General features: G+C 49.9%; 2 protein-coding genes across 3 annotated transcripts in view; one reads left to right on the top strand and one right to left on the bottom strand.

The window, feature by feature from the left end:
* The window catches only part of CCDC22 (coiled-coil domain containing 22), a 50,807-nt gene extending 40,115 nt beyond the window's left edge, over positions 1–10,692 (bottom strand). Inside the window, exon 1 of one of the 2 annotated variants that reach the window (XM_040322709.1) lies at positions 10,505–10,692. In XM_040322709.1, coding sequence (XP_040178643.1) covers positions 10,505–10,554 — 50 coding nt within the window. In that variant the 5' untranslated portion in view covers positions 10,555–10,692. Of the gene's footprint in view, positions 1–4,238; positions 4,292–10,504 lie in introns of those variants that run through there. The other variant, XM_040322710.1, reaches the window with a different exon arrangement.
* A 6,190-nt stretch (positions 10,693–16,882) lies between these two features.
* The window catches only part of CACNA1F (calcium voltage-gated channel subunit alpha1 F), a 167,712-nt gene continuing 157,455 nt past the window's right edge, over positions 16,883–27,139 (top strand). Inside the window, exons 1-3 of the mRNA XM_040322711.1 lie at positions 16,883–17,224; positions 24,026–24,302; positions 26,593–26,698. Of these exons, the coding sequence (XP_040178645.1) occupies positions 17,197–17,224; positions 24,026–24,302; positions 26,593–26,698 (411 nt within the window). The 5' untranslated portion in view covers positions 16,883–17,196. The remainder of the gene's footprint in view (positions 17,225–24,025; positions 24,303–26,592; positions 26,699–27,139) is intronic.

The following is a 27,139-nucleotide window of genomic DNA, read 5'->3' on the forward strand; positions in this document are numbered from 1 at the left end:
AGGAGTGTACAGGGGGGGGAGGAGTGTACAGCTTGTATAACAAATAACTCAACACACAGCCATTGATGTTTAAACCGCTGGCAACAAAAGTCAGGACACCCCTAAGTGAAAATGTCCAAATTGGGCCCCAAAGTGTCAATATTTTGTGTGGCTGCCATTATTTTTCAACCCTCTTGGGCATGGAGGTCACCAGAGCATCACAGGTTGCCACTGGAGTCCTCTTCCCCTCCTCCATGATGACATCACAGAGCTGGTGGATGTTGGAGACCTTGCGCTCCTCCACCTTCCGCTTGAGGATCCCCCACAGATGATCAATAGGGTTTAGGTCTGGAGACATGCTTGGCCAGTCCATCACCTTTACCCTCAGCTTCTTTAGCAAGGCAGTGGTGGTCTTGGAGGTGTTTGGGTCGTTATCATGTTGGAATACTACCCTGCAGTCCAGTCTCTGAAGGGAGGGGATCATGCTCTGCTTCAGTATGTCACAGTACATGTTGGCATTCATGGTCCCCTCAATGATCTGTAGCTCCCCAGTGCCGGCAGCACTCATGCAGCCCCAGACCATGACCCTCCCCCCACCACCATGCCTGACTGTAGGGAAGACACACTTGTCTTTGTCCTCCTCACCTGGCCCCTCCCCCACACACGCCTGACACCATCTGACACCAAATACCTTTATCTTGTCTCATCAGACCACAGGACAGGTTCCAGTAATCCATGTCCTTAGTCTGCTTGTCTTCAGCAAACTGTTTGCGGCTCTTTCTTGTGCATCATCTTTAGAAGAGGCTTCCTTCTGGGACGACAGCCATGCAGACCAATTTGATGCAGTGTGCAGCGTATGGTCTGAGCACTGACAGGCTGACCCCTCCCCACATCCCTTCCGCAATGCTGGCAGCACTCATACATCTATTTCCCAAAGACAACCTCTGGATATGACGCTGATCACGTGACCTCAACTTCTTTGGTGGACCATTGTGAGGCGGGGGGGCTTTCGGGGGGGGGGGGAACCCGTCCTGTTATACCGCTGGCTGGTCTTGGCCACCTCAGTTTCAGGGTCTTGGCAATCTTATAGCCTCGGCCAGTGATGGAGAACCTCGGCACCCCAGATGTTTTGGAACTACATTTCCCCATGATGCTCAGCTACACTGCAGAGTGCATGAGCATCATGGGAAATGTAGTTCCAAAACATCTGGGGTGCCGAGGTCACTGGCCTAGGCCATGGGGTGCTCAACATGTGGCCCTCCAGCTGTTGCGGAACTACAAGTCCCATGAGGCATTGCAAGGCTGACAGTTACAAGCCTGACTCCCCAAAGGCAGGGGCACGATGGGACTTGTAGTTCAGCGACAGCTGGAGGGCCGCAGGTTGAGCCCCCCATAGCCTCGGCCATCTTTATGTAGAGACACAATTCTTTATATCAGATCCTCAGAGAATTCTTTGCCATGAGGCGCCATGTTGTCCTTCCAGTGACCAGTATGAGAGAGTGAGAGCGATAACACCAAATTTAACACACCTGCTCCCCATTCACACCTGAGACCTTGTAACACCGACGAGTCACATGACACCGGGGGGAGGGGAAAATGACTAATTGGGCCCCAATTTGGACATTTTTTCACTTAGGGGTGTCCTCACTTTTGTTGTTTAGACATTAACCACTTAAGGACCGCCTCTTGCACATATACGTCGGCAGAATGACACAGCTGGGCACAAGCACGTACCTGTACGTCCTCTTTAAGTGCCCAGCCGTGGGCACACGCCCTGGTCCGAAGCTCCGCGGCCGCGGGATCCGATCGCCGCTGGAGTCCCGTGATCGGTCCCCGACGCTGAAGAACGAGGAGAGCTGTGTGTAAACACACCTTCCCCGTTCTTCACTGTGGCGCCGTCATCGATCGTGTGTTCCCTTATATAGGGAAACACGATCGATGACATCACACCTACAGCCACACCCCCCTACAGTTAGAAACACAGATGAGGTCACACTTAACCCCCTTCAGCGCCCCCTGTGGTTAACTCCCAAACTGCAATTGTCATTTTTACAGCAATCAGTGCATTTTTATAGCATTTTTTGCAGTGAAAATGACAATGGTGCCAAAAATGTGTCAAAATTGTCCGATGTGTCCGCCATAATGTCGCAGTCACGAAAAAAAAAAATTGCTGATCGCCGCCATTACTAGTAAAAACGTTTTTTTTTAAATAAAAATGCAATAAAACTATCCCCTATTTTGTAGACACTATGGACCAGATTCAGAGAAGAAGTACGCCGGAGTATCTGCTGATACTCCGGCGTACTTTCAAATTTGCCGCGTCGTATCTTTATTTGTAATTCACAAACAAAATACGACGGCATTTGGCTAAGATCCGACAGGCGTACGGCTTCGGATCTTAGGATGCAATACTTCGGCCGCCGCTGGGTGGAGTTTGCGTCGTTTTCCGCGTCGGGTATGCAAATTAGCTGTTTACGGCGACCCACGAAGGTACGCACATTCGTCGCATTCTCTTAGGTCGTCGCTAGTCGGCTTTTTCGCGTCGCAAAGTTACGGCTGCTATTGAGGTGGTGCAACAATAGACAGCCCATGTTAAAGTATGGCCGTCGTTCCCGCGTCGAATTTCAATTTTTTTTTCTTTTTTGCGCAAGTCGTCCGGGAATACGAAAGTACGTTACGCACGTCGCCATTCAAAACATTACTGTCGGGGCGACGTCATTTCGCGCAGAGCACGGCGGGAAATTTCAAAAACGGAGCATGCGCAGTACGTCCGGCGCGGGAACGCGCCTAATTTAAATGGTCCCCGCCCCATTTGAATTAGGCGGGCTTGCGCCGAACGGCTTTACGCTACGCCGCCGCAAGTTTACACGCAAGGGCTTTGTGAATCGAGCACTTACGATGAAAACTTGCGGCGGATTAACGTAAAGGACATACGTTACGCCGCCGCAAAGATATGTGAATCTGGCCCTATAAATTTTGCGCAAACCAATCGTTAAACGCTTGTTGCGATTTTTTTTTTTACCAAAAATAGGTAGAAGATTACGTATCGGCCTAAACTGAGAAAATAAAAAGTTTTTTGTATTTATTTTTTATATATTTTTGGGGGATATTTATTATAGCAAAAAGTAAAAAATATTGCATTTTTTTTTTTAAATGGTCGCTCTATTTTTGTTTATAGCGCAAAAAAAACACAAAAAAAAACAAAAAAAAAACGCAGAGGTGATCAAATATCACCAAAAGAAATCTCTACTTGTAGGGAAAAAAAGGACGCCAATTTTGTTTGGGAGCCACATCGCACGACCGCGCGATTGTCAGTTAAAGCGACGCAGTGCCGAATCGCAAAAAACTGGCCGGGTACTTTACCTGCATAATGGTCCGGGGCTGAAAGTGGTTAAATGGCTGTGTGTTGAGTTATTTTGAGGGGACGGCAAATTTACGCCGTTATACAAGCTGCACACTCACTACACAACATTGTAGATACAAAGGGCCAGATTCAGAGAGAGTTACGGCGGCGTATCAGTAGACGACACAACTCTGAATCTGCGCCGTCGTAAATTTAAGCGTATTCTGGAAACCAGTTATGCTTAAATTAGGCTAAGATACGAGCGGCGTAAGTCTCCTGCGCCGTCGTATCTTAGGGTGCAATTTTTCCGCTGGCCGCTAGGTGGCGCTTCCGTTGAGTTCGGCGTAGAATATGTAAATGACTAGATACGCCGATTCAAGAACGTACGCTTGCCCGTCGCAGTAAAGATACGCCGTTTCCGTAAGAGATACGCCGCGTAAAGATAAACCTGCCTCCTAGGTGGCGTAGCCAATGTTAAGTATGGCCGTCGTTCCCGCGTCGAAATTTGAAAATGTTTACGTAATTTGCGCAAGTCGTCCGTGAATGGGGCTGGACATAATTTACGTTCACGTCGAAACCAATGTGTACTTTGGAGCAATGCACACTGGGATATGTCCACGGACGGCGCATGCGCCGTTCGTAAAAAACGTCAATCACGTCGGGTCACCAAACATTTACATAAAACACGCCCCCCCCATCTGAATTAGGCGCGCTTACGCCGGCCCCATTTACGCTACGCCGCCGTAACTTAGGAGGCAAGTGCTTTGTGAATACAGCACTTGCCTCACGGCGGCATAGCGTAAATACGATATGCTACGCCGCCGTAAAAATGCGCGAATCTACCCCAAAGTGTCATTTCTTCAGTGTTGTCACATGAAAAGATTTACCAAAAAAAAATGTGGAGGGGTGTACTTACTTTTGTGAGATGCTGTATATGGTTAGGGGCGTGACCATGAGACTGGAGATCCTACACAGGAAGTCACATGATCGGGAAAGAACAGAGTCTATCTGTAGTCACATGACAGAGAAGAAGAAGAAGCATGATATGTTAAAGGGACGGTCACCACAATAAAGAGGACAGTCCCTTGAAGTGTGAGGGGGGGGGGGGGGGGGGTCACCGATACAGTGCCTGGAAAAAGTATTCATACCCCTCTATATACAGTGCCTGGAAAAAGTATTCATACCCCTCTATATACAGTGCCTGGAAAAAGTATTCATACCCCTCTATATACAGTGCCTGGAAAAAGTATTCATACCCCTCTATATACAGTGCCTGGGAAAAAGTATTCATACCCCTTGACATTCCCCACATCTTCTCACGTTACAACCAAAAACATAAATGTATTTTATTGGGATTTTATGTGAGAGACACAAAGTGTCACATAATTGTGAAGAGGAAAGAAAATTATACAAATAAAACTGTGAAAAGTGTGGGGGGGAGGGGCATTTGTATGGCGCCCCCCGGAGTCAATACTTTGTAGAACCCCCTTTCTCTACAAGTCTTTTTGGGGGTGTCTCTACCAGCTTTGCACATCTAGAGAGGGACATTTCTCCCCATTCTTCTTCTTTGTAAAATATCTCAAGTTCTGTCAGATTGGATGGAGAGCGTCTGTGATCAGCAATTTTCAAGTCTTGCCACAGATTCTCAATGTGATTTAGGTCTGGACTGTGACTGGGCCATTCTAACACATGAATATGCTTTGATCTAAACCATTCCATTGTAGCTCTGGCTGTACTTTAGGGTCATCTATCTTCCCATCAACTCTGACCAGCTTCCCTGTCCCTGCTGAAGAAAAGCATCCCCACCACATGATGCTGCCACCACCATGTTTCACGGTGGGGATGGTGTGTTCAGGGTGATGGGCAGTGTTAGTTCCCCCCAGGGGGTGACAAGTATTGGGTGGAGGAGGGAGGGGGGTGACATGTATTGGGTGGGGGAAGGAGGGGGGTGACATGTATTGGGTGGATTAGGGAGGGGGGAGACATGTATTGGGTGGAGGAGGGAGGGGGGTGACATGTATTGGGTGGGGGAGGGAGGGGGGGTGACATGTATTGGGTGGATTAGGGAGGGGGGAGACATGTATTGGGTGAGGGAGGGGGGGTGACATGTATTGGGTGGGGGAGGGCGGGGGGTGACATGTATGGGGTGGGGGAGGGAGGGGGGGGGGGGGGACATGTATTGGGTGAGGGAGGGGGTGGTGACATGTATTGGGTGAGGGAGGGGGTGTGACATGTATTGGGTGAGGGAGGGAGGGGGGGTGACATGTATTGGGTGGAGGAGGGAGGGGGGGTGACATGTATTGGGGAGGGGGGGTGACATGTATTGGGTGGAGGAGGGAGGGGGGGTGACATGTATTGAGGAGGGGGGGTGACATGTATTGGGTGAGGGAGGGAGGGGGGGGTGACATGTATTGGGTGAGGGAGGGAGGGGGGTGACATGTATTGGGTGGGTGAGGGAGGGAGGGGGTGACATGTATTGGGTGAGGGAGGGGGGGTGACATGTATTGGGTGGGTGAGGGAGGGAGGGGGTGACATGTATTGGGTGAGGGAGGGGGGGTGACATGTATTGGGTGAGGGAGGGGGGGGTGTGACATGTATTGGGTGGGGAGGGGGGGTGACATGTATTGGGTGGGTGAGGGAGGGGGGGTGACATGTATTGGGTGGGGAGGGAGGGGGGGGTGACATGTATTGGGTGAGGGAGGGAGGAGGGGGGTGACATGTATTGGGTGGGAGAGGGAGGAGGGGGGTGACATGTATTGGGTGGAGGAGGGAGGGAGGAGGGGGGTGACATGTATTGGGTGGAGGAGGGAGGGGGGGGGTGACATGTATTGGGTGGGGAGGGGCGGTGACATGTTTTGGGTGAGGGAGGGAGGGGGGGGGGGGGACATGTATTGGGTGGGGGAGGGAGGGGGGGGTGACATGTATTGGGTGAGGGAGGGGGGGGTGACATGTATTGGGTGGAGGAGGGGGGGTGACATGTATTGGGAGGGGGAGGGAGGGGGTGACATGTATTGGGTGGGGGAGGGAGGGGGGGGTGACATGTATTGGGTGGAGGGGGGTGACATGTATTGGGTGGGGGAGGGGGTGTGACATGTATTGGGTGGGGGAGGGGGGGTGACATGTATTGGGTGGGTGAGGGAGGGGGGGTGACATGTATTGGGTGGGGGAGGGGGGGTGACATGTATTGGGTGGGTGAGGGAGGGGGGGTGACATGTATTGGGTGGGTGAGGGAGGGGGGGGTGACATGTATTGGGTGGGGAGGGAGGAGGGGGGTGACATGTATTGGGTGGAGGAGGGAGGGGGGGTGACATGTATTGGGTGGGGGAGGGGGGGTGACATGTATTGGGTGGGTGAGGGAGGGGGGGGTGACATGTATTGGGTGGGGAGGGAGGGGGGGGGGACATGTATTGGGTGAGGGAGGGAGGGGGGGGGGTGACATGTATTGGGTGGGGAGGGGGGGTGACATGTATTGGGTGGGGAGGGGCGGTGACATGTTTTGGGTGAGGGAGGGAGGGGGGGGGTGACATGTATTGGGTGGGGGAGGGAGGGGGGGTGACATGTATTGGGTGGAGGAGGGAGGGGGGTGACATGTATTGGGTGAGGGAGGGGGGGTGACATGTATTGGGTGGGGGAGGGAGGGGGGGTGACATGTATTGGGTGGAGGGGGGGTGACATGTATTGGGTGGAGGAGGGAGGGGGGGGGGTGACATGTATTGGGTGAGGGAGGGAAGGGGGGGTGACATGTATTGGGTGGGGGAGGGGGGGTGACATGTATTGGGTGAGGGAGGGAGGAGGGGGGTGACATGTATTGGGTGGGAGAGGGAGGAGGGGGGTGACATGTATTGGGTGGAGGAGGGAGGGGGGGTGACATGTATTGGGGAGGGGGGTGGTGACATGTATTGGGTGAGGGAGGGAGGGGGTGTGACATGTATTGGGTGGAGGAGGGAGGGGGGGTGACATGTATTGGGGGGGAGGGAGGGAGGGGGGGTGACATGTATTGGGTGAGGGAGGGGGGTGACATGTATTGGGTGGGGGAGGGGGGTGACATGTATGGGGGGGGGAGGGAGGGGGGGGTGACATGTATTGGGTGGGGGAGGGGGGGGGGTGACATGTATTGGGTGGGGGAGGGAGGGGGAGTGACATGTATTGGGTGGGGGAGGGGGGGGGACATGTATTGGGTGGAGGAGGGAGGGGGGGTGACATGTATTGGGTGGGGAGGGAGGGGGGGTGACATGTATTGGGTGGGGAGGGAGGGGGGGTGACATGTATTGGGTGGGGAGGGAGGGGGGGGTGACATGTATTGGGTGAGGGAGGGAGGAGGGGGGTGACATGTATTGGGTGGGAGAGGGAGGAGGGGGGGTGACATGTATTGGGTGGGGAGGGAGGGGGGGGGGACATGTATTGGGTGAGGGAGGGAGGAGGGGGGGTGACATGTATTGGGTGGAGGAGGGAGGGGGGGGGGTGACATGTATTGGGTGGAGGGGGGGGGGGGGGGACATGTATTGGGTGGGGAGGGGGGGTGACATGTTTTGGGTGAGGGAGGGAGGGGGGGGGTGACATGTATTGGGTGGGGGAGGGAGGGGGGTGACATGTAGTGGGTGGGGGAGGGAGGGAGGGGGGGTGACATGTTTTGGGTGAGGGAGGGAGGGGGGGGTGACATGTATTGGGTGGGGAGGGATGGGGGGTGACATGTATTGGGTGGGGGAGGGAGGGGGGGTGACATGTATTGGGTGGAGGAGGGAGAGGGGGTGACATGTATTGGTGAGGGAGGGAGGGGGGTGACATGTATTGGGTGGAGGAGGGGGGGTGACATGTATTGGGTGGGGGAGGGAGGGGGGGTGACATGTATTGGGTGAGGGAGGGAGGGGGGGGTGACATGTATTGGGTGGAGGAGGGGGGGGGGGGGTGACATGTATTGGGTGGAGGAGGGGGGGGGGGGTGACATGTATTGGGTGGAGGAGGGAGAGGGGGTGACATGTATTGGGAGGGAGGGGGGGGTGACATGTATTGGGTGGAGGGGGGGTGACATGTATTGGGTGGGGGAGGGAGGGGGGGTGGCATGTATTGGGTGGAGGAGGGAGGGGGGGTGACATGTATTGGGTGGAGGAGGGAGGGGGGGGGAGACATGTATTGGGTGAGGGAGGGAGGGGGGGGTGACATGTATTGGGTGGGGAGGGAGGGGGGGGTGACATGTATTGGGTGAGGGAGGGAGGGGGGGGTGACATGTATTGGGTGGGGGGGGGGGGGGGGGGACATGTATTGGGTGGGGGAGGGGGGGGGGTGACATGTATTGGGGGGGGAGGGGGGGGGGCGACTGTAATTGGGTGGGGGAGGGAGGGGGGGGGGGACATGTATTGGGTGGAGGAGGGGGGGGGTGACATGTATTGGGTGGGGGAGGGGGGGGGGGTGACATGTATTGGGTGAGGGAGGGGGGGGGGGTGACATGTATTGGGTGGGGGAGGGAGAGGGGGTGACATGTATTGGGTGGGGGAGGGGGGGGTGACATGTATTGGGTGGGGGAGGGGGGGGGGGGTGACATGTATTGGGTGAGGGAGGGGGGGGGGTGACATGTATTGGGTGGAGGAGGGAGGGGGGGTGACATGTATTGGGTGGAGGAGGGGGGGACATGTATTGGAGGGAGGGGGGGTGACATGTATTGGAGGGAGGGGGGGGGGGACATGTATTGGGTGGGGGAGGGAGGGGGGGTGACATGTATTGGGTGGGGGAGGGGGGGGGGGGACATGTATTGGGTGAGGGAGGGAGAGGGGGTGACATGTATTGGGTGAGGGAGGGGGGGGGGGTGACATGTATTGGGTGGGGGAGGGAGGGGGGTGACATGTATTGGGTGGAGGAGGGAGGGGGGGGGGACATGTATTGGGTGGAGGAGGGGGGGTGACATGTATTGGAGGGAGGGGGGGTGACATGTATTGGGTGGGGAGGGAGGGGGGGGGACATGTATTGGGTGGGGGAGGGGGGGGGGACATGTATTGGGTGGGGAGGGAGGGGGGGTGACATGTATTGGGTGGGGAGGGAGGGGGGGGTGACATGTATTGGGTGGGGGAGGGAGGAGGGGGGTGACATGTATTGGGTGGAGGAGGGAGGGGGGGTGACATGTATTGGGTGGAGGAGGGAGGGGGGGGTGACATGTATTGGGTGGGGGAGGAGGGGGGGTGACATGTATTGGGTGGAGGAGGGAGGGGGGGGGTGACATGTATTGGGTGGAGGAGGGAGGGGGGGGTGACATGTATTGGGTGGAGGAGGGAGGGGGGGTGACATGTATTGGGTGGGGGAGGGAGGGGGGGTGACATGTATTGGGTGGAGGAGGGAGGGGGGGTGACATGTATTGGGTGGGGGAGGGAGGGGGGGTGACATGTATTGGGTGGGGGAGGGAGGGGGGGTGACATGTATTGGATGGGGGAGGGAGGGGGGGTGACATGTATTGGGTGGGGGAGGGGGGGGTGACATGTATTGGGTGGGGGAGGGGGGGGGTGACATGTATTGGGTGGAGGAGGGAGGGGGGGTGACATGTATTGGGTGGAGGAGGGAGGGGGGGTGACATGTATTGGGTGGGGGAGGGAGGGGGGGTGACATGTATTGGGTGGGGGAGGGAGGGGGGTGACATGTATTGGGTGGGGGAGGGAGGGGGGGTGACATGTATTGGGTGGAGGAGGGAGGGGGGGGTGACATGTATTGGGTGGGGGAGGGAGGGGGGGTGACATGTATTGGGTGGGGGAGGGGGGGGGTGACATGTATTGGGTGGGGGAGGGGGGGGGTGACATGTATTGGGTGGAGGAGGGAGGGGGGGGTGACATGTATTGGATGGGGGAGGGAGGGGGGGTGACATGTATTGGGTGGAGGAGGGGGGGGGGGTGACATGTATTGGGTGGGGGAGGGAGGGGGGGTGACATGTATTGGGGGGAGGGGGGGGTGACATGTATTGGGTGGGGGAGGGGGGGTGACATGTATTGGGTGGGGGAGGGGGGGGGGTGACATGTATTGGGTGGAGGAGGGAGGGGGGGTGACATGTATTGGGTGGGGGAGGGAGGGGGGTGACATGTATTGGGGGAGGGAGGGGGGGTGACATGTATTGGGTGGAGGAGGGGGGGAGGGGGACATGTATTGAAGGGGGGGGGGGGGACTCGAGTCACATGACCCCCCCCTCCCCCTCTGATGGACACTTACGTGCCGGAGGTCCGCAGGGAGTGGATGAGGATCCGGTCCACCTCCTCCATGGCCGGGCTGTGCGGGGCGCTTGTTGTTCTTCTCTCTATAGACAGTAGCCGGCGTCCTGCCCCATCCCCCGCACTACATTCTGCCTTTTACACTTTGTACAGGAAGCCGCTCACCTCCGGACTACACTTCCCACAATGCCCCGCGGCCTCCTTCCCACCGCGGACAGCCCCGACTTCCGCCGCGGGGAGTGACGGGAAGTGTAGTCCGGAACGGCAGAGCCCGCTATATGTGTGTATAGAGGAGAAGGCGGAGGATGTCCCTCAGTGTGTGTATATAATATATAATATGTCTCATACGTCACTCAGGGGGCTCAGTAGGCCCGAAGCCTTAGGCCTGAGCTGTCTGTGAAGGGAGATGTCAGGTAATGGCGCCTTCATGTCAGGACTTTCCTCCCTCCATATCCTTCTATTATGAGGTGACTGACATTCCACTCCGGGGTCTGTACATCATCACCCCCCGTCACACACAGTGGTATCTCCCAGCAGCTCATACATCTCCGCAAGATAGTGGGAGGAACCACTGCGCTCAGGGGGGAGTCAGGTATTCCACTCATCCAGATGACCCGCAAGTGGGACTCCGAGATCAGGGATACGCCCACATCACGTGTCAGCTGGGAGCGTCCTAGCAACGTCCTAGCAACAAGGCAGGATGGGGAGGGGCCACCTCTCTGGAGGGTTTTCCATCAGGCTTCAGGAGGAACATAAATAACCTACAGTCCTATACCAGGGACATTGTCCACCTTCAGTCTACAGACACCCCTCACCTACCTACCTGTGGTCCCGTCCTCCCAGCTCTGATCAATGTTATTCTATTCTAATTTATTCTGTTCCAATTTATTCTTTTCTAATTTATTCTATTCTAATGTATTCTATTCCAATTGATTCTATTCCAATTTATTCTATTCCAATTTATTCTATTCTAATGTATTATATTCCAATTTATTCCATTCCAATTTATTCTATTATTTTCTAATTTATTCTGTTCCAATTTATTCTATTTTATTTTATTCTATTATTTTCTAATTTATTCTATTGTTTTCTAATCTATTATATTCCAATTTATTATATTCTAATTTATTCTATTCCAAATTTTTTGGAAAACGGTTTTATTGTTATATTCTTTCTACTTTATTTTATTCTATTATTTTCCTTTGTTCTATTCTATTCTTTTCTATTCTAATTTATTCTATTCTGTTTCAATTTATTCTATTCCAATTTATTCTATTCTTTTCTATTTTTTTTCTATTTCATTCCAAATTCGAATTTTTGGAAAACGGGTTTTATTGTTATATTCTTTCTACTTTATTTTATTCTATTATTTTCCTTTGTTCTTTTCTTTTCTATTCTAATTTATTCTATTCTGTTTCAATGTATTCTATTCCAATTCTATTCTTTTCTATTTTTTTTCTATTTCATTCCAAATTCGAATTTTTGGAAAACGGGTTTTATTGTTATATTCTTTCTACATTATTGTATTCTATTATTTTCCTTTTGTTCTATTCTATTATTTTATATTCTATTCTATTATTTTATTTTCTATTTTATTCCATTCTATTCTAATTTCTTCTATTCCGAATTTTCGTAACACGGTTTTTATTGTTATATTCTTTTTACTTTTGTTTGTTCTATTCTTTTCTATTATTTTATTTTCTATTTTATTCTTTTCTATTCTATTTCTCTTCAGAAATTCTAATTCAAATTTATTCTATTCAAAAATTAATTTTTTTTCTGTTCGAAATTTGAATTTTGGAAAACAGTTATATTGTTTTAGTCTTTCTATTTTAGTCTATTCTTTTCTATTTATTCTATTCTTTTCTATTCTTTTCTGTTTTATTTTATTCTTTTCTATTTTATTCCTTTCTATTCTATTAAAATTTCAGAAGATGGTTTTATTCTTTCTCTTCAGAAATTCTATTTTGAATTTATTCTATTCAACAATTCTAATTTATTCTGTTCAAAATTTAAATTTCAGAAAACAGTTATATTGTTATTGTCTTTCTATTTTATTCTATTATTTTCTATTGTTTGTTCTATTCTTTTCTATGCTGTATTATTATTTTATTTTCTATTTTATTTTATTTTATTCTTTTCTATTTTATTCCATTCTATTCTATTCGAATTTCAGAAGACGGTTATATTCTTTCTCTTCAGAAATTCGATTTTGAACTTATTCTATTCGAAATTCAAATTTGTTCTGTATTGTTTATTCTTTCTATTACACTCTATTCTTTTCTATCGTTTGTTCTATTCTATTCTTTTCTATAATTTTATTTTCAATTTAAATTTTTGCTATTCAAATTAAAATTTTACTTTTTTTTATTCTATTCTTCTCCATTGTTTATTATATTCTTTTATATTCTATTCTATTATTTTATATTCTATTAGAACTTCAGAAGATGGTTATATTCTTTCTCTTCAGAAATTCTAATTCAAATTTATTCTATTCGATGTTCAAATTTATTCTGTTCAAAATTTGAATTTCGGAAAACGGTTATAATGTTCTATTCTTTCTATTTTATTCTATTCTTTTCTATTCTATTCTATTCTTTTCTATTCTATTATTTTATTTTCTATTAAAAAAAATCTATTCTATTCAATTTTCAGAAGATGGTTATATTCTTTCTCTTCGGAAAGTCAAATGCAAATGTATTCTATTCTAAATTCAAATCTATTCTATTCGAACTGTGAATTTCAGAAAATAGTTATATTGTTATATTCTTTCTATTTAATGTTATTCTTTTTGTTTTTTCTATTCTATTCTTTTTCTTTTCTTAGATTTTATTTTCTATTTGATTCTATTCTATTCCCTTCTATTCTATTCAAAATTTGGATTTCAGAAGATGGTCATGTTATTTCTTTTTCGGAAATTTTAATTCTAATTCTAATTTATTCTAAATTGAAATTTGAATTTCAGAAAACAGTTATATTATTATATTCTTTCTATTTTAATTCATAAACATTTTTCCTATTGTTTATTATTTTCTATTCTATCCTATTCTATTATATTCTTTTCTATTTTAATCTTTTCTATTCTTTTCATAAGATGGTTATATTCTTTCTCTATGGAAAAATCTAATTGAAATTTATTCTATTCAAAACTTGAATTTTGGAAAATGGTTATATTCTATTTAATTTAATTCTATTCTTTTTCTATTGTTTAGTCTATTCTATTCTATTCTAATCTATTAGTATTATTTTCTATTCTGTTCTGTTCTACTATTTTATTTTTAATTGTACTCTTTTCTATTCTATTCCTTTCTATTCTATTCGAAATTAGAATTTCAGAAAACAGTTATATTCTATTATTTTTTTTTCTATCCTTTCCTATTGTTTATTATATTATTTTCTATTCTTTGCTATTCTGTTATTTTGTTTTCTATTTTTATCTTTTTTATTCTTGTGCTTTCTATTCTATTCAAAAATTTGAATCTCATAAGATGGTTATATTCTTTCTCTTTGGAAATTCCAATTCCAAATTATTCTATTCGAAAATTTGAATTTCAGAAAACCGTTATATTGATATATTCTTTCAATTTTATTTTATTCTATTCTTTCCTATTGTTTATTATATTATTATATTATTTTCTATTCTGTGCTATTCTATTATTTTATTTTCTATTTTAATCTTTTCTATTCTTATACTTTTTATTCTGTTCGAAAATTCGAATTTCATAAGATGGTTATATTCTTTTCTCTTTTTGGAAAGGCATCCCGATGTCTCAGTGCCTGTGATTTGCCATGTGTAGTGTCGGCTTCCTGGCGGGATGGTAGCAGGTGGGATGCAGATGTCTCAGTGCCTGTGATTAGCCATGTGTAGCGTCGGCTTCCTGGCGGCATCGGGCAGGTGGGATCCCGATGTCTCAGTGCCTGTGATTAGCCATGTGCAGCGTCGGCTTCCTGGCGGGATGGTAGCAGGTGGGATCCCGATGTCTCAGTGCCTGTGATTAGCTATGTGTAGCATCGGCTTCCTGGCGGCATCGGGCAGGTGGGATCCCGATGTCTCAGTGCCTGTGATTAGCCATGTGCAGCGTCGGCTTCCTGGCGGGATGGTAGCAGGTGGGATCCCGGTGTCTCAGTGCCTGTGATTAGCCATGTGCAGTGTCGGCTTCCTGGTGGGATGGCAGCAGGTGGGATCCCGATGTCTCAGTGCCTGTGATTAGCCATGTGCAGTGTCGGCTTCCTGGTGGGATGGCAGCAGGTGGGATCCCGATGTCTCAGTGCCTGTGATTAGCCATGTGCAGTGTCGGCTTCCTGGTGGGATGGTAGCAGGTGGGATCCCGGTGTCTCAGTGCCTGTGATTAGCCATGTGCAGTGTCGGCTTCCTGGCGGCATCGGGCAGGTTGGATCCTGATGTCTCAGTGCCTGTGATTAGCCATGTGCAGCGTCGGCTTCCTGGCGGGATGGTAGCAGGTGGGATCCCGGTGTCTCAGTGCCTGTGATTAGCCATGTGCAGTGTCGGCTTCCTGGCAGGATGGTAGCAGGTGGGATCCCGGTGTCTCAGTGCCTGTGATTAGCCATGTGCAGTGTCGGCTTCCTGGTGGGATGGCAGCAGGTGGGATCCCGATGTCTCAGTGCCTGTGATTAGCCATGTGCAGTGTCGGCTTCCTGGCGGCATCGGGCAGGTTGGATCCTGATGTCTCAGTGCCTGTGATTAGCCATGTGCAGCGTCGGCTTCCTGGCGGGATGGTAGCAGGTGGGATACCCGAACACGCCCATCTCCTCTGAGCAGTTCTTGGCTCAGGGGTGAAATTTTGAGGATGCTTACAGAAGGTTTCTAGAAGCCTGATGTGTATTTTTTGGAGTGAGCCTAAAATTCCGTTCCTGCCCTCCACCAGATGGCGCTGTGTGCAACTTGCCCCAGGGAACGAAGGCCGTCTCTATTCAGAGGTAACACGTTGCCCTCTGTATTAATGGGCATGCGTTTACACCCCCCCCCCTTGTCTCGGCGCGCTTTACTTTCTGGGGCGTCTGGGAATTCCGCGCCGGAATGCGTCTCAACGGGTAGAACTTTCCTTGCCATCAATCTGTAAACCTCCATGGGGTAGATTCAAGTACGAATTACGCCGGTGTATCCATAGATACGCCGCGTAATTCAAAAGCTGCGCCGGCGTATGTATTTTCTGTATTCAGAAAGCTTGATACGCCGACTGCAGCCTAAGATACGACTGGCATAAGTCTCTTACGCCGTCGTATCTTAGGGTGCATTCTGCCGCTGGCCGCTAGGTGGCGTTCCCGTAGTTGTCAGCGCAGAGTATGCAAATTGCATACTCACGCCGATTCACAAACGTACGCGCGCCCGGCGGTAGTTTTTTACACGTCGTTTGCGTAAGTCGGTTTCGTCGTAAGGCTGCTCCTGCTATTAGGGAGGCGCGGCCAATGGTAAGTATGGACGTCGTTCCCGTGTCGCGATTTTCAAAATTTTTACGTCGTTTGCGTAAGTCGTTCATGAATGGCGCTGGACGCCATTTACGTTCACGTCGAAGCCAATGACGTCCTTGCGACGTCATTTGCCGCAATGCCCGTCGGGGAAATTTTAGGGACGGCGCAGTACGTTCGGCGCGGGAACGCGCCTAATTGAAATGATCCACGCCCCCCTACGGGATCATTTGAATTACGCGCGCTTACGCCGGCCCCTTTTACGCTACGCCGCCGCAAAATTACGGAGCGGTAGTTTTTTACGTCGTTTGCGTAAGTCGGTTTCGTCGTAAGGCTGCTCCTGCTATTAGGAGGCACAGCCAATGGTAAGTATGGACGTCGTTCCTGCGTCGCGATTTTCAAAATTTTACGTCGTTTGCGTAAGTCGTTCGTGAATGGCGCTGGACGCCATTTACGTTCACGTCGAAGCCAATGACGTCCTTGCGAGTGCTTCGTGAATACAGCGTTGCTCCTGTAATTTACGGCGGCGTAGCGTAAAGACGAGACGCTGCGCCGCCGTATCAGTGCGCGCCCCCCTACCTGAATCTGGGCCACATTCATATAATGAGGCTTTGCCTCCAGTGTATAGATTCCCTATGTCACTGCCCCCCCCGTGTCCCTCCCCCCCCCACCCCCCCCCCACCCGTTTTAAAGGCTCAGCATTCAATCTGTGGTAATCCCGTGGTGGTGGGGGGAGGGAAGAGCGAAGGGAGCTCAGAAAACCCAGCTGGATCTGGGCATTGGTGGCAGGGGCCAGCGAGCGATGGAGAGGAAACTTCACCCCTATTATCACCAGGTGAGCCCCCCCCCCCCCCCCCACAACACTTCTCAGGCACCCCGCTTCTTTCCCCTAGAGGACATTATTATTTGTGATGATCGTCGACCGAGCCGCCACCGCCGTCCATCTGTCCCATTCTCTAATCTCTCGTGTTCTTCTCCTTTCCAGCCCAGAAGAGAGGAAGGGGAGAGTTAGAATGCCGGAGGAGCCATAAGGGCGTCGGTGGATAGAGGCCGGAGGACCGTCGGTGGATAGAGGCCGGAGGACCGTCGGTGGATAGAGGCCGGAGGACCGTCGGTGGATAGAGGCCGGAGGACCGTCGGTGGATAGAGGCCGGAGGACCGTCGGTGGATAGAGGCCGGAGGACCGTCGGTGGATAGAGGCCCGGAGGACGTTGATGATCGTCCGCGGTTCGTCGAAAAAGTCCGCGGCGCCTTGTAATAAGGAGGATGTCGGAGACGGAGGAAAATGAAAAAGGTAGGTGGCGGCAGGGCTGTGGAGTCGGAGTCGAGGAGTCGGAGTCGGGGGAAATTTTGGGTACCTGGAGTCGGAGTCGGAAAACAATGCACCAACTCCGACTCCTACTAAATTTAGATTGGAATAATAAAAAAAAAAAAAGCAAGTTTAAATGTCCCAATTCACAAATAGTTATAATTAATGACTTCTCTACTGTAAGAATAAAGACCAATGCATGCAGTGCCTCACGTAACCGCAAAACGAACACGTTAAGTGACCGTGAAGAAGCGCGCTTTTCATGCGCTTCACTATATGGCACGCAACGCACAATTAGGAGCTGCAATACTTATACTTTCCATAGTGTTGTGTTCTGCTTTTACAGGGAACGCAGCGTCCATGTGTAACCTAGCCTCTCACTGATAAGGGATTCAAGCGGAGGTTCACCCTTAGAGCCCATTCACACCTAGGCGTTTTGTCGCCTGTAGCGCGACGCTCACAAACGCCAGAGGGACCAAAATACATGAAAGTCTATGGGGATGGTTCACATCTGAACGCTGATGCGCCTGACGCCAAAAAAAGTTCCGGACCCTTTTTTGTCGCGCGTATCGGGCGGTTTGGGCGTATTTGAGCGTTTCCATTGCCCATAGAAAGTAATGAAAACGCTCGATTCAAGCGACTTGCGCGACAACGGGCGTTTGCTACGGGCGTTTCGTCGCTTTAATAAATAGAACTTGTCGCCCATGCAGAAGATTAAAAAAATCTACCAACATAGCAACAAGTGTTGAAAAGATGATAGTTTTTCCTATTGGCTAAAATAAAAAACGTCAAAGTACAAAAACGTCACACGACGCTGTATGCAAACGCGCAAATAAGCATGAATACGCGCGACAAAACGCCGGAAAAAAACGCCGAACGACCGACGCTCAGGTGTGAATGCAGCCTTAGAGAACACATTTTCCCCTTAGCTTCCTGCTCGTTCGGTCTAGGGGAATCGGCTATTTGTATTAAAATCCGAGCCGTACTTACCCGTTTTCGAGATGCATCTTCTTCCGTCGCTTCCGGGTATGGGTCTTCGGGAGCGGGCGTTCCTTCTTGATTGACAGTCTTCCGAGAGGCTTCCGACGGTCGCATCCATCGCGTCACTAGTAGCCGAAAGAAGCCGAACGTCGGTGCGGCTCTATACGGCGCCTGCGCACCGACGTTCGGCTTCTTTCGGAAAATCGTGACGCGATGGATGCGACCGTCGGAAGCCTCTCGGAAGACTGTCAATCAAGAAGGAACTCCCAGTCCCGCAGCCAGGCCCGTCGGAACCCAACAGGCAAAGCAAGCATTTGCCTGGGGCCCCGAGCTGGCCAGGGTCCCCAGCAGGGAGGGCCCTTGCCGCATCGCTGCGTCCTCCTGCAGTCCGGTCGGCCGTGTACCATAACCGCGCGGTACAGGAGATTCACTTTGCTGTTCCCGGGGCCGGACTGACAGGAAGTGAACACTCACTCAGTGCACTTCCTGTCAGTCCGGCCGGGAACAGGAACCTGATTCTCCTGTACCGCGCGGTTATGGTACACGGCCGACCGGACTGCAGGAGGACGCACCGTTGCGGCAAGGGCCCTCCCTGCTGGGGACCCTGGCCAGCTCGGGGCCCCAGGCAAATGCTTGCTTTGCCTGTTGGGTTCCGACGGGCCTGGCTGCGGGACTGGGCGTTCCTTCTTGATTGACAGTCTTCCGAGAGGCTTCCGACGGTCGCATCCATCGCGTCACGATTTTCCGAAAGAAGCCGAACGTCGGTGCGCAGGCGCAGTATAGAGCCGCACCGACGTTCGGCTTCTTTCGGCTACTAGTGACGCGATGGATGCGACCGTCGGAAGCCTCTCGGAAGACTGTCAATCAAGAAGGAACGCCCGCTCCCGAAGACCCATACCCGGAAGCGACGGAAGAAGATGCATCTCGAAAACGGGTAAGTACTGATCATATTATAAAACAAATAGCCGATTCCCCTAGAGAAAACGAGCAGGAATCTAAGGGGAAAAGGTAAAAAAATAAATAAATGGGTGAACTCCCGCTTTAACCCTTTCATGCCTACGCCTATGTATGACATTTGGTGTTTACAAGTTAAAATCCATATTTTTGGCTAGAAAATTACTTAGAACCCCCAAATATTATATATATTTTTTTAGCAGAGAATCTAGAGAATAAAATGGCGATTGTTGCAATATTTTATGTCACACGGTATTTGTGCGGCGGTGTTTTAAACACAACTTTTTGGGAAAAATTAACTTTCATGAATTTTAAAAAAATGAAAAAGTAAAATTAGCCCATTTTTTTTGCATAATGTTTGAAAGATGATGTTACGCCGAGTAAATAGATACCAAGCATGTCACGCTTTATAATTGCACGCACTCGTGGAATTGCGACAAACTACGGTACCTAAAAATCTCCATAGGCGACACTTTAAACTTTTTTTACGGTTACCAGGTTAGAGTTACAGAGTAGGTCTAGTGCTAGAATTATTGCTCTCGCTCTGACGATGGCGGCGATACCTCACATGTGTGATTTGAACACCGTTTTCATATGCGGGCGCGACTTCCGTATGCGTTTTCTTTGCTGCGCAAGCTCGCGGGGAGGGGGGCGCTTTAAAAAAAAAAATTTTTTGTTTTCTTATTTTTTTTTTTTTTTTTTTATAATATTAAATTGTGTTTTTTTTTTTTTTTTTTTACATTTTGATCACTTTTATTGCTGTCACAAGGAATGTAAACATCCCTTGTGACAGTAATAGGTGGTGACAGGTACTCTTTATGGAGGGATCGGGGGTCTAAAAGACCCCCGAGCCCTCCTTTGCACTTCAAAGTATTCAGATCGCCAAAAACGGCGATTCTGAATACTGTGTACTTTTTTAAATCCGGCGCCATTGACAGCCGAGAAACCCGGAAGTGACGTCATGACGGCGCTTCCATGGTTTCAATGCGGAGACTGAATCAAAGCCGCTTACGGCTTAGTGTCAGTCTCCGCCTGGACACAGAACGCGGCGGATGGAGGATCGGGTCTCCCGGTGGGACGGGAGGCCCGGTCAGAGCGGCGAGAGGCGGCGGGAGGGGGGGGGGATGTCCCCTCCCGCTCCTCCGGCATAACAACCGAGCGGCTTTTAGCCGCATCGGTTGTTATGTTTGGATAGCCGATCGCCCGCTCTAAACAACGGTACCGGGATGATGCCTGCGGCTGCAGGCATCATACCGGTATAACCCCCGAAAGCCGAGGACGCATATATGCGTTGCGTCGGCGTGAAAGGGTTTTAAATAAATATGTTTTTTGCAGGACTAGAGACACTTGTATAAGTGAAGGGAATGGAGGGCCAATAGTTCAAGACTGAAGCTGTAAACCAATTGGAAAAACTGCTGCCATTTAGCTAAAGCTATAAAAACTTGTAAACTCCGATTGTTAGCTTAAACTTTAAACATGACTATGGGATTCTCCTAGGAAAATCATGTTTTAGAATAAAAAACTTTGGCCCAGATTCAGGTAGAATCGCGCAATATTTGCGTGGGCAAAGAGCAAAAATTTTTCTCTGCGCCCACGCAAATATTGCGCTTTGCCCGCGATTCACGGAGCAGTTGCTCCGTAACTTGGGCGGGCGATATGCTAAATAGCCCTGCGTAAGGGCGCCTAATGTAAATGATCCCGCCGGGGGCGGGAATCATTTAAATTAGGCGCGCTCCCGCGCCGAGCGAACAGCGCATGCTCCGTCGGGAAACTTTCCCGACGTGCATTGCGGCAAATGACGTCGCAAGGATGTCATTTGCTTCTAAGTGAACGTGAATGGCGTCCAGCGCCATTCACGGTTCACTTACGTAAACGACGTGAAATTTGAACGTCGCGAGCGGGAAGCGCAGCTATACTTTAGCATTGGCTGCGCCTGCTATTAGCAGGAGCAGCCTTATGCTAAAGTGGCCGTACGGAAACTCCGTACCTTGCGTGCGCAGGGCCCGCGCAACTTTTGTGAATCGGTGGTAGTATGCAATTTGCATACTATACGCCGATCACAATGGCCGCGCCCCCTAGCGGCCAACGCAAGAATGCAGCCTGGGATGTGAAGGCATAAGGAGGCTTATGTCTGTCATATCCTAGGCTGCAGTCGGTGTAACGAGGTTCCTGAATCAGGGGCATTCGCTACGCGGGAGCAAAACAGCTATTGCGCCGCGCAACCTATGGTTGCGCGGGCGCAATAGCTTCCTGAATCTGGGCCAATGCAATTTAAATGCATTTTTTGCTGTGAAAATGACAATGGTCCCAAAAATGTGTCAAAATTGTCCGAAGTGTCCGCTATAATGTCGCAGTCACGAAAAAAATCGCTGATCGCCGCCATTAGTAGTAAAAATAATAAAAATGCAATAAAACTATCCCCTATTTTGTAAACGCTATAAATTTTGCGCAAACCAATCGATAAACGCTTATTGCGATTTTTTTTACCAAAAATAGGTAGAAGAATACGTATCGGCCTAAACTGAGGAAAAAAAAATTTTTTATATATGTTTTTGGGTGATATTTATTATAGCAAAAAGTAAAAAATATTGAATTTTTTTCAAAATTGTCGCTTTATTTTTGTTTATAGCGCAAAAAATAAAAACCGCCAAGGTGATCAAATACCACCAAAAGAAAGGTCTATTTGTGGGGAAAAAAGGACGCCAATTTTGTTTGGGAGCCACGTCGCACGACCGCGCAATTGTCTGTTAAAGCGACGCAGTCCCGAACTGTAAAAACACCTTGGGTCTTTAGGCAGCAATATGGTCCGGGGCTTAAGTGGTTAAACTTTAAACATGACTATGGGATTCTCCTAGGAAAATCATGTTTTAGAATAAAAAACGTTGTTTTCATTGTGTTTGTCTTTTGCTTAAAGCGGGGGTTCACCCTATTTTTTTTTTTACCTTAAAATCAGGCATTGTAGCGCGAGCTACAGTATGCCTGTCCCGAATTTTTTCCCCCCATACTCACCTTGTAGTCGTCCATCGAAGATACCGGGGAATGGGCGTGCCTCTGGAGACGGAGGATGATTGACGGCCGGCTCTGGCGCGTCACGCTTCTCTGGAAATAGCCGAAATAGGCTTGGTCTTCACGACGCGTGCGCATAGCCTGTGCGCAGGCGCCGTGAAGAGCCGAGACCTACTCCGGCTGTCTTCGGGGAGAGTGACGTGCCAGGGCCGGCCGTCAATCATCCTCCCTCTCCATAGGCACGCCCATTCCCCGCGGGAGCCGAAATCTACGATGGACGACTACAAGGTGAGTCCGGGGTTAAAAAAATCGGGACAGGCATACTGTAGCTCGCGCTACAATGCCTGTCTCGATGGTAAAATCATGTCAGTGAGGGTGAACTACCGCTTTAAACTGTGCAATACAGTAGACTGTTGGCTTCCCAGCCAGTAGTCCTGTGCTAGGTTGCGTTTCTTTCCCTCAAGGAATGTATAAAATACATTTGCATATTAATACAGAGGAGTCGGAGTCGGGGAGTCGGAGTCGGAAGTACATAAAACTGAGGAGTCGGAGTCGGGAACATTTATCTACCGACTCCACAGCCCTGGGTGGCGGTGTGGGTCATTGGCGGTGACATAGAGGATTGCGGGGGGGGGGGGGGGGGGGAGGGGGAGCCGGACAACTATTTTACGTAAAGGAAATCCCTTTAAGATATTGAGAAACACCAAAAAAAAAACACTTAGCTCGGAAATGTGTGATTGACGAGTACGGGAAGATTAAGGGACAGAAGAGTAAAATGTGTTTCTGCTTTTCTATCGTGACTGGCACTGACCAGTTTGTAGAACGACGTGACTCGTTTTAAGGCATTGGTCTTCAAAGTGTGGCCCCCCGGGGGCCAGATGTGGCCCTTTGCTTGCCTTTACTTCCCACTGACACCATGGATGGGGCACTGTTCCTCCTGCTAAGACCAATGATGGGGCGCCCTTCCTCCCACTGACACCATGAATGGGGCACTATTCCTCCTGCTAAGACAAATGAAGGGGCACCCTTCCTCCCACTGACACCATCAATGGGGGCACTATTCCTCTCATTGATACCAATCACAGGGCACTGTTCCTCATGCTAAGACCAATAATAGGGCACCATTCCTCCAACTCTCACCATTAATAGGGCACCCTTCATCCCACTGACACCATCGACGGGGGCACTATTCCTCCTGCTAAGACAAATGAAGGGGCACTATTTCTCCCACTGATACCATTAATGGGGCTCACTTCCTCCCACTGACACCATCAATGGGGGCACTATTCCTCCTGCTAAGACCAATGATGGGGTACCCTAATGTTTCTGCTATCTGACTGGCACTGACCAGTTTGTAGAACGACGTGACTCGTTTTAAGGCAGTGGTCTTCAAAGTGTGGCCTTTGCTTGCCTCTACTTGGCCCTTGGGACATTATTCCTCCCACTGGCACCATGGATGTGGCACTATTCCTCCTGCTAAGACCAATAATGGGGCACCTTTCCGTCCACTGTCACCATTAATTGGGCACCCTTCCTCCCACTGACACCATCGACGGGGGCACTATTCCTCCTGCTAAGACCAATGATGGAGCACTATTGGTCATCATGTGACTCAGGAGCGGTTGGCAATAAATGGTGGAGGAGGACTTGGTGAGCAGTGCTAGAGCATGGAGAGGATGAGTAGTACCTAGACCAGCCTTTCCCAACTAGGGTTCCTTCAGAGATCGCTAGAGGTTCCTTGAGAAGAGATTCTTGCCCCTCAGATATGTGACCACTGACTCCAATGACCTTGGTGTCTTCTTCTCAAAATGGCGCTAATAATATTATTATGTCGTTTTCCTGCAGGGCCCGCGCCGCCGTACTCCAGCGAAGAGGCGGAGCCGTTTATGGAAACAGCAGAGGCGGTCCTAACCTGTTGGCGATATTCCATGGATGGCGTGGTGATGAATGGAACCGATACACTAAATTCAACCGCCAGCTCCCAGGCTCACAAGAAACGCCAGCACTACAGCAAGCATAAAAACCAAGGAGGGGGCGGAGTGCACCGCAGCCCGAGGGCTCTCTTCTGTTTGTACCTCAACAACCCCATACGAAGGGCCTGCATCAGCATTGTGGAGTGGAAGTATCCTTTAGAATGATGTTACGCTTAAAGGGGTTGTAAACTTTCGTGTTTTTTCACCTTTGCATTAACTGCTTGCCGACCAGCGCACGCCGGTATACGTCGACAGCATGGCTCAGACAGGCAGAAGGACGTACCTGTAAGCCCCTTCAAGATCGCGGCACTGTGGACGCGCACCAGCCGCAAGCTTCTCCGGGGTCTCCCGTGCCATCGGGGGGCACGGAGAACGAATCAGCCGGCGCCGGCTCACGATGATAGAGATGACCGGTGACCAAATGGTCACCGGTCATCTCTATGACCGTCGGAGGCCCGGGCGCGACGTTGTGACGTCACGCCCAGGTACCCGGAAGTAAACAAAGACGCAATCGCGGCTGTCAGCATGAGATCGGTGAATTTTTTTTTCCCGATCTCATGCTTTCCAGCCTGGAGGAGAAATGTGAGGTCTTATGACCACCCCGCATCTCTCCATAAAGAGGACCTGTCACAATATATTTCTATTACAAGGGCTGTTTACATTCCTTGTAATAGGAATAAAAGCGATCAAAAATAAAAAAGTGTAAAACTAAAAAAGATTAACCACTTAAGGACCCCTTCACGCCGATATACGTCAGCAGAATGGCACGGCTGGGCACAATCACGTACCTGTACGTGTCTCTTTAAGCACAGCCGTGGAGTCGCAAGCCGCCGCCAGGGCGCCCGCGACCCGGTCCGAAGCTCCGTGACCCCCCGACAGTTAGAAACACATATGAGGTCACACTTAACCCCTACAGTGCCCCCTAGTGGTTAACTCCTAAACTGCAATTGTCATTTTCACAGTAATTAGTGCATTTTTATAGAACTTTTTGCTGTGAAAATGACAATGGTCCCAAAAATGTGTCAAAAGTGTCCGATGTGTCCGCCATAATGTCGCAGTCACGAAAAAAATTGCTGATCGCCGCCATTAGACTTTGAAAATGCTCCCTGCACTACTTTGGTCCGACTTTGATCCTACTTCAGCCCATTGAATATCACTGAAGTCGGATCAAAGTCGGATCGCCATCTTGCCTAATCCGACTTTGGCATGCGACTTGTGCTCTGAGGATATTGAGGGGAAACTCCGGCATGGGTTCCCCCTCTAAGAGCATACCAGGCCCTTCAGTCTGGTATGGATTTTAAGGGGAACCCCCTATGCCAGAAAAACAGCGTGGGGGTTCCCCCCAAAGTCCATACCAGACCCTTATCCGAGCACGCAGTCCGGCCGGTCAGGAAAGGGGGTGGGGACGAGCGCCCCCCCCCCCCCGTTCATGAACCGTACCAGGCCGCATGCCCTCAACACAGGGGAAGGGTGCTTTGGGGCAGGGGGCACACTGCGCACCCCCCTTCCTGAACTGCATGCCCTCAATATGGGGGGGGGGGTCGGATGTTTTGGGGCAGGGGGTGCATTGCGCCCCCCCCCCCCACCCCAAAGCACCTTGCCCCCATGTTGATGAGGACAAGGGCCTCTTCCCGACAACCCTGGCCGTTGGTTGTCGGGGTCTGCGGGCGGGGGGGCTTATCGGAATCTGGGAGCAGAGGCTGCCAGCCAGGCCTTCTCGTCCACCATCAGTGCCTGACCTCACAAATGGGCTTCTGGAAGAATGGTCAAACATTCCCATAGACACACCCCTAAACCTTTTTTGGAAGGCCTTCCCAGAAGAGTTGAAGCTGTTATAGTTGCAAAGGGCGGAGCCAACTCAATATTGAACCCTACGGACTAAGACTGGGATGTCATTAAACTTCATGTGTGTGTGTAAAGGCAGGCGTCCCAATACTTTTGACAATATAGTGTCATCACGGTGTATCTGCCTTTTGACACGTTTCGCCCTGACCACCAGGAGCTTGGTCACAGAGGTCCCCTGTGATAAAGCCCTGATGGGCGGGGCGAAGCGCTTCGGGGGGGCGTGGCTAGAGAGCAGTGCCAGCTGAGGCCATTGACTATATTGGTTCGGTTTAAGCAATTGTCTTTTCCTCCAGTTCGAGGCAAGTTCATGGGCGTGTAAAGTCATGTGTCCCAATACTTTTGACCATATAGCGTATTTGCAAATTGGCTGCCCGGGATTCCAGGCACAGGGGTAAAAAAAAAAATACAGAGGAAAACCCTTCCATTGGCTTTACTTAATAAGAGACGGGCCTGATGTGTGTTTCTTTTCCTGCTGCTAATTTTCTCAATGAATGTCCCCCCATTGTCTTTACTTACGGGTTTCGTGCAATTTTCACTTTCTCAGTTTTCATGTTCACGCTTTCAATTTTTTGTTTCCTTAAAACTTGAATTCAGACCTTTCGATATCCTCATACTCATGACTATCTTTGCCAACTGTGTGGCGCTGGGTGTCTACATCCCCTTTCCTGAAGATGACTCCAACATAGCCAACCACAACCTGGTGAGCAGAGTGGACGTGCCGCGGTGTCATGGGCCGCGTTGGGTGCGAATGTAGATCTGTCACTTTTGTTAATGGAGCTCCAGCCATGGATACCTGGGAGCCGGTCCATGATGGGACACTATTCCTCCCACTGATACCAATGATGGGACACTATTCCTCCCACTGACACCAATGATGGGACACTATCAGGTCAGGCAGGCTTTCTAGCTACCCGGTGTGGATTGACCATTTTTTTTTCGTACTGTAACTGTCAAAAGGTTCTTATTTTTTTTAGTGTAGCTGACTTGGATATTATTATACTAATTGAATTCGTAGCACTCGGGGGTTTCCAAACTTTCTACATGAAGGGCCAGTTTACTGTCCTTCATACTTTAGGGGGGCCGGACTGTGGCTAGTGGGAGTGGCTAGTGGGAGTAGTAAATGTCCTGGAGTCAGTGGAAA

This window comes from Rana temporaria, chromosome 9, assembly GCF_905171775.1.
Source record: "Rana temporaria chromosome 9, aRanTem1.1, whole genome shotgun sequence".
Taxonomy (NCBI): Eukaryota; Metazoa; Chordata; class Amphibia; order Anura; family Ranidae; genus Rana; species Rana temporaria.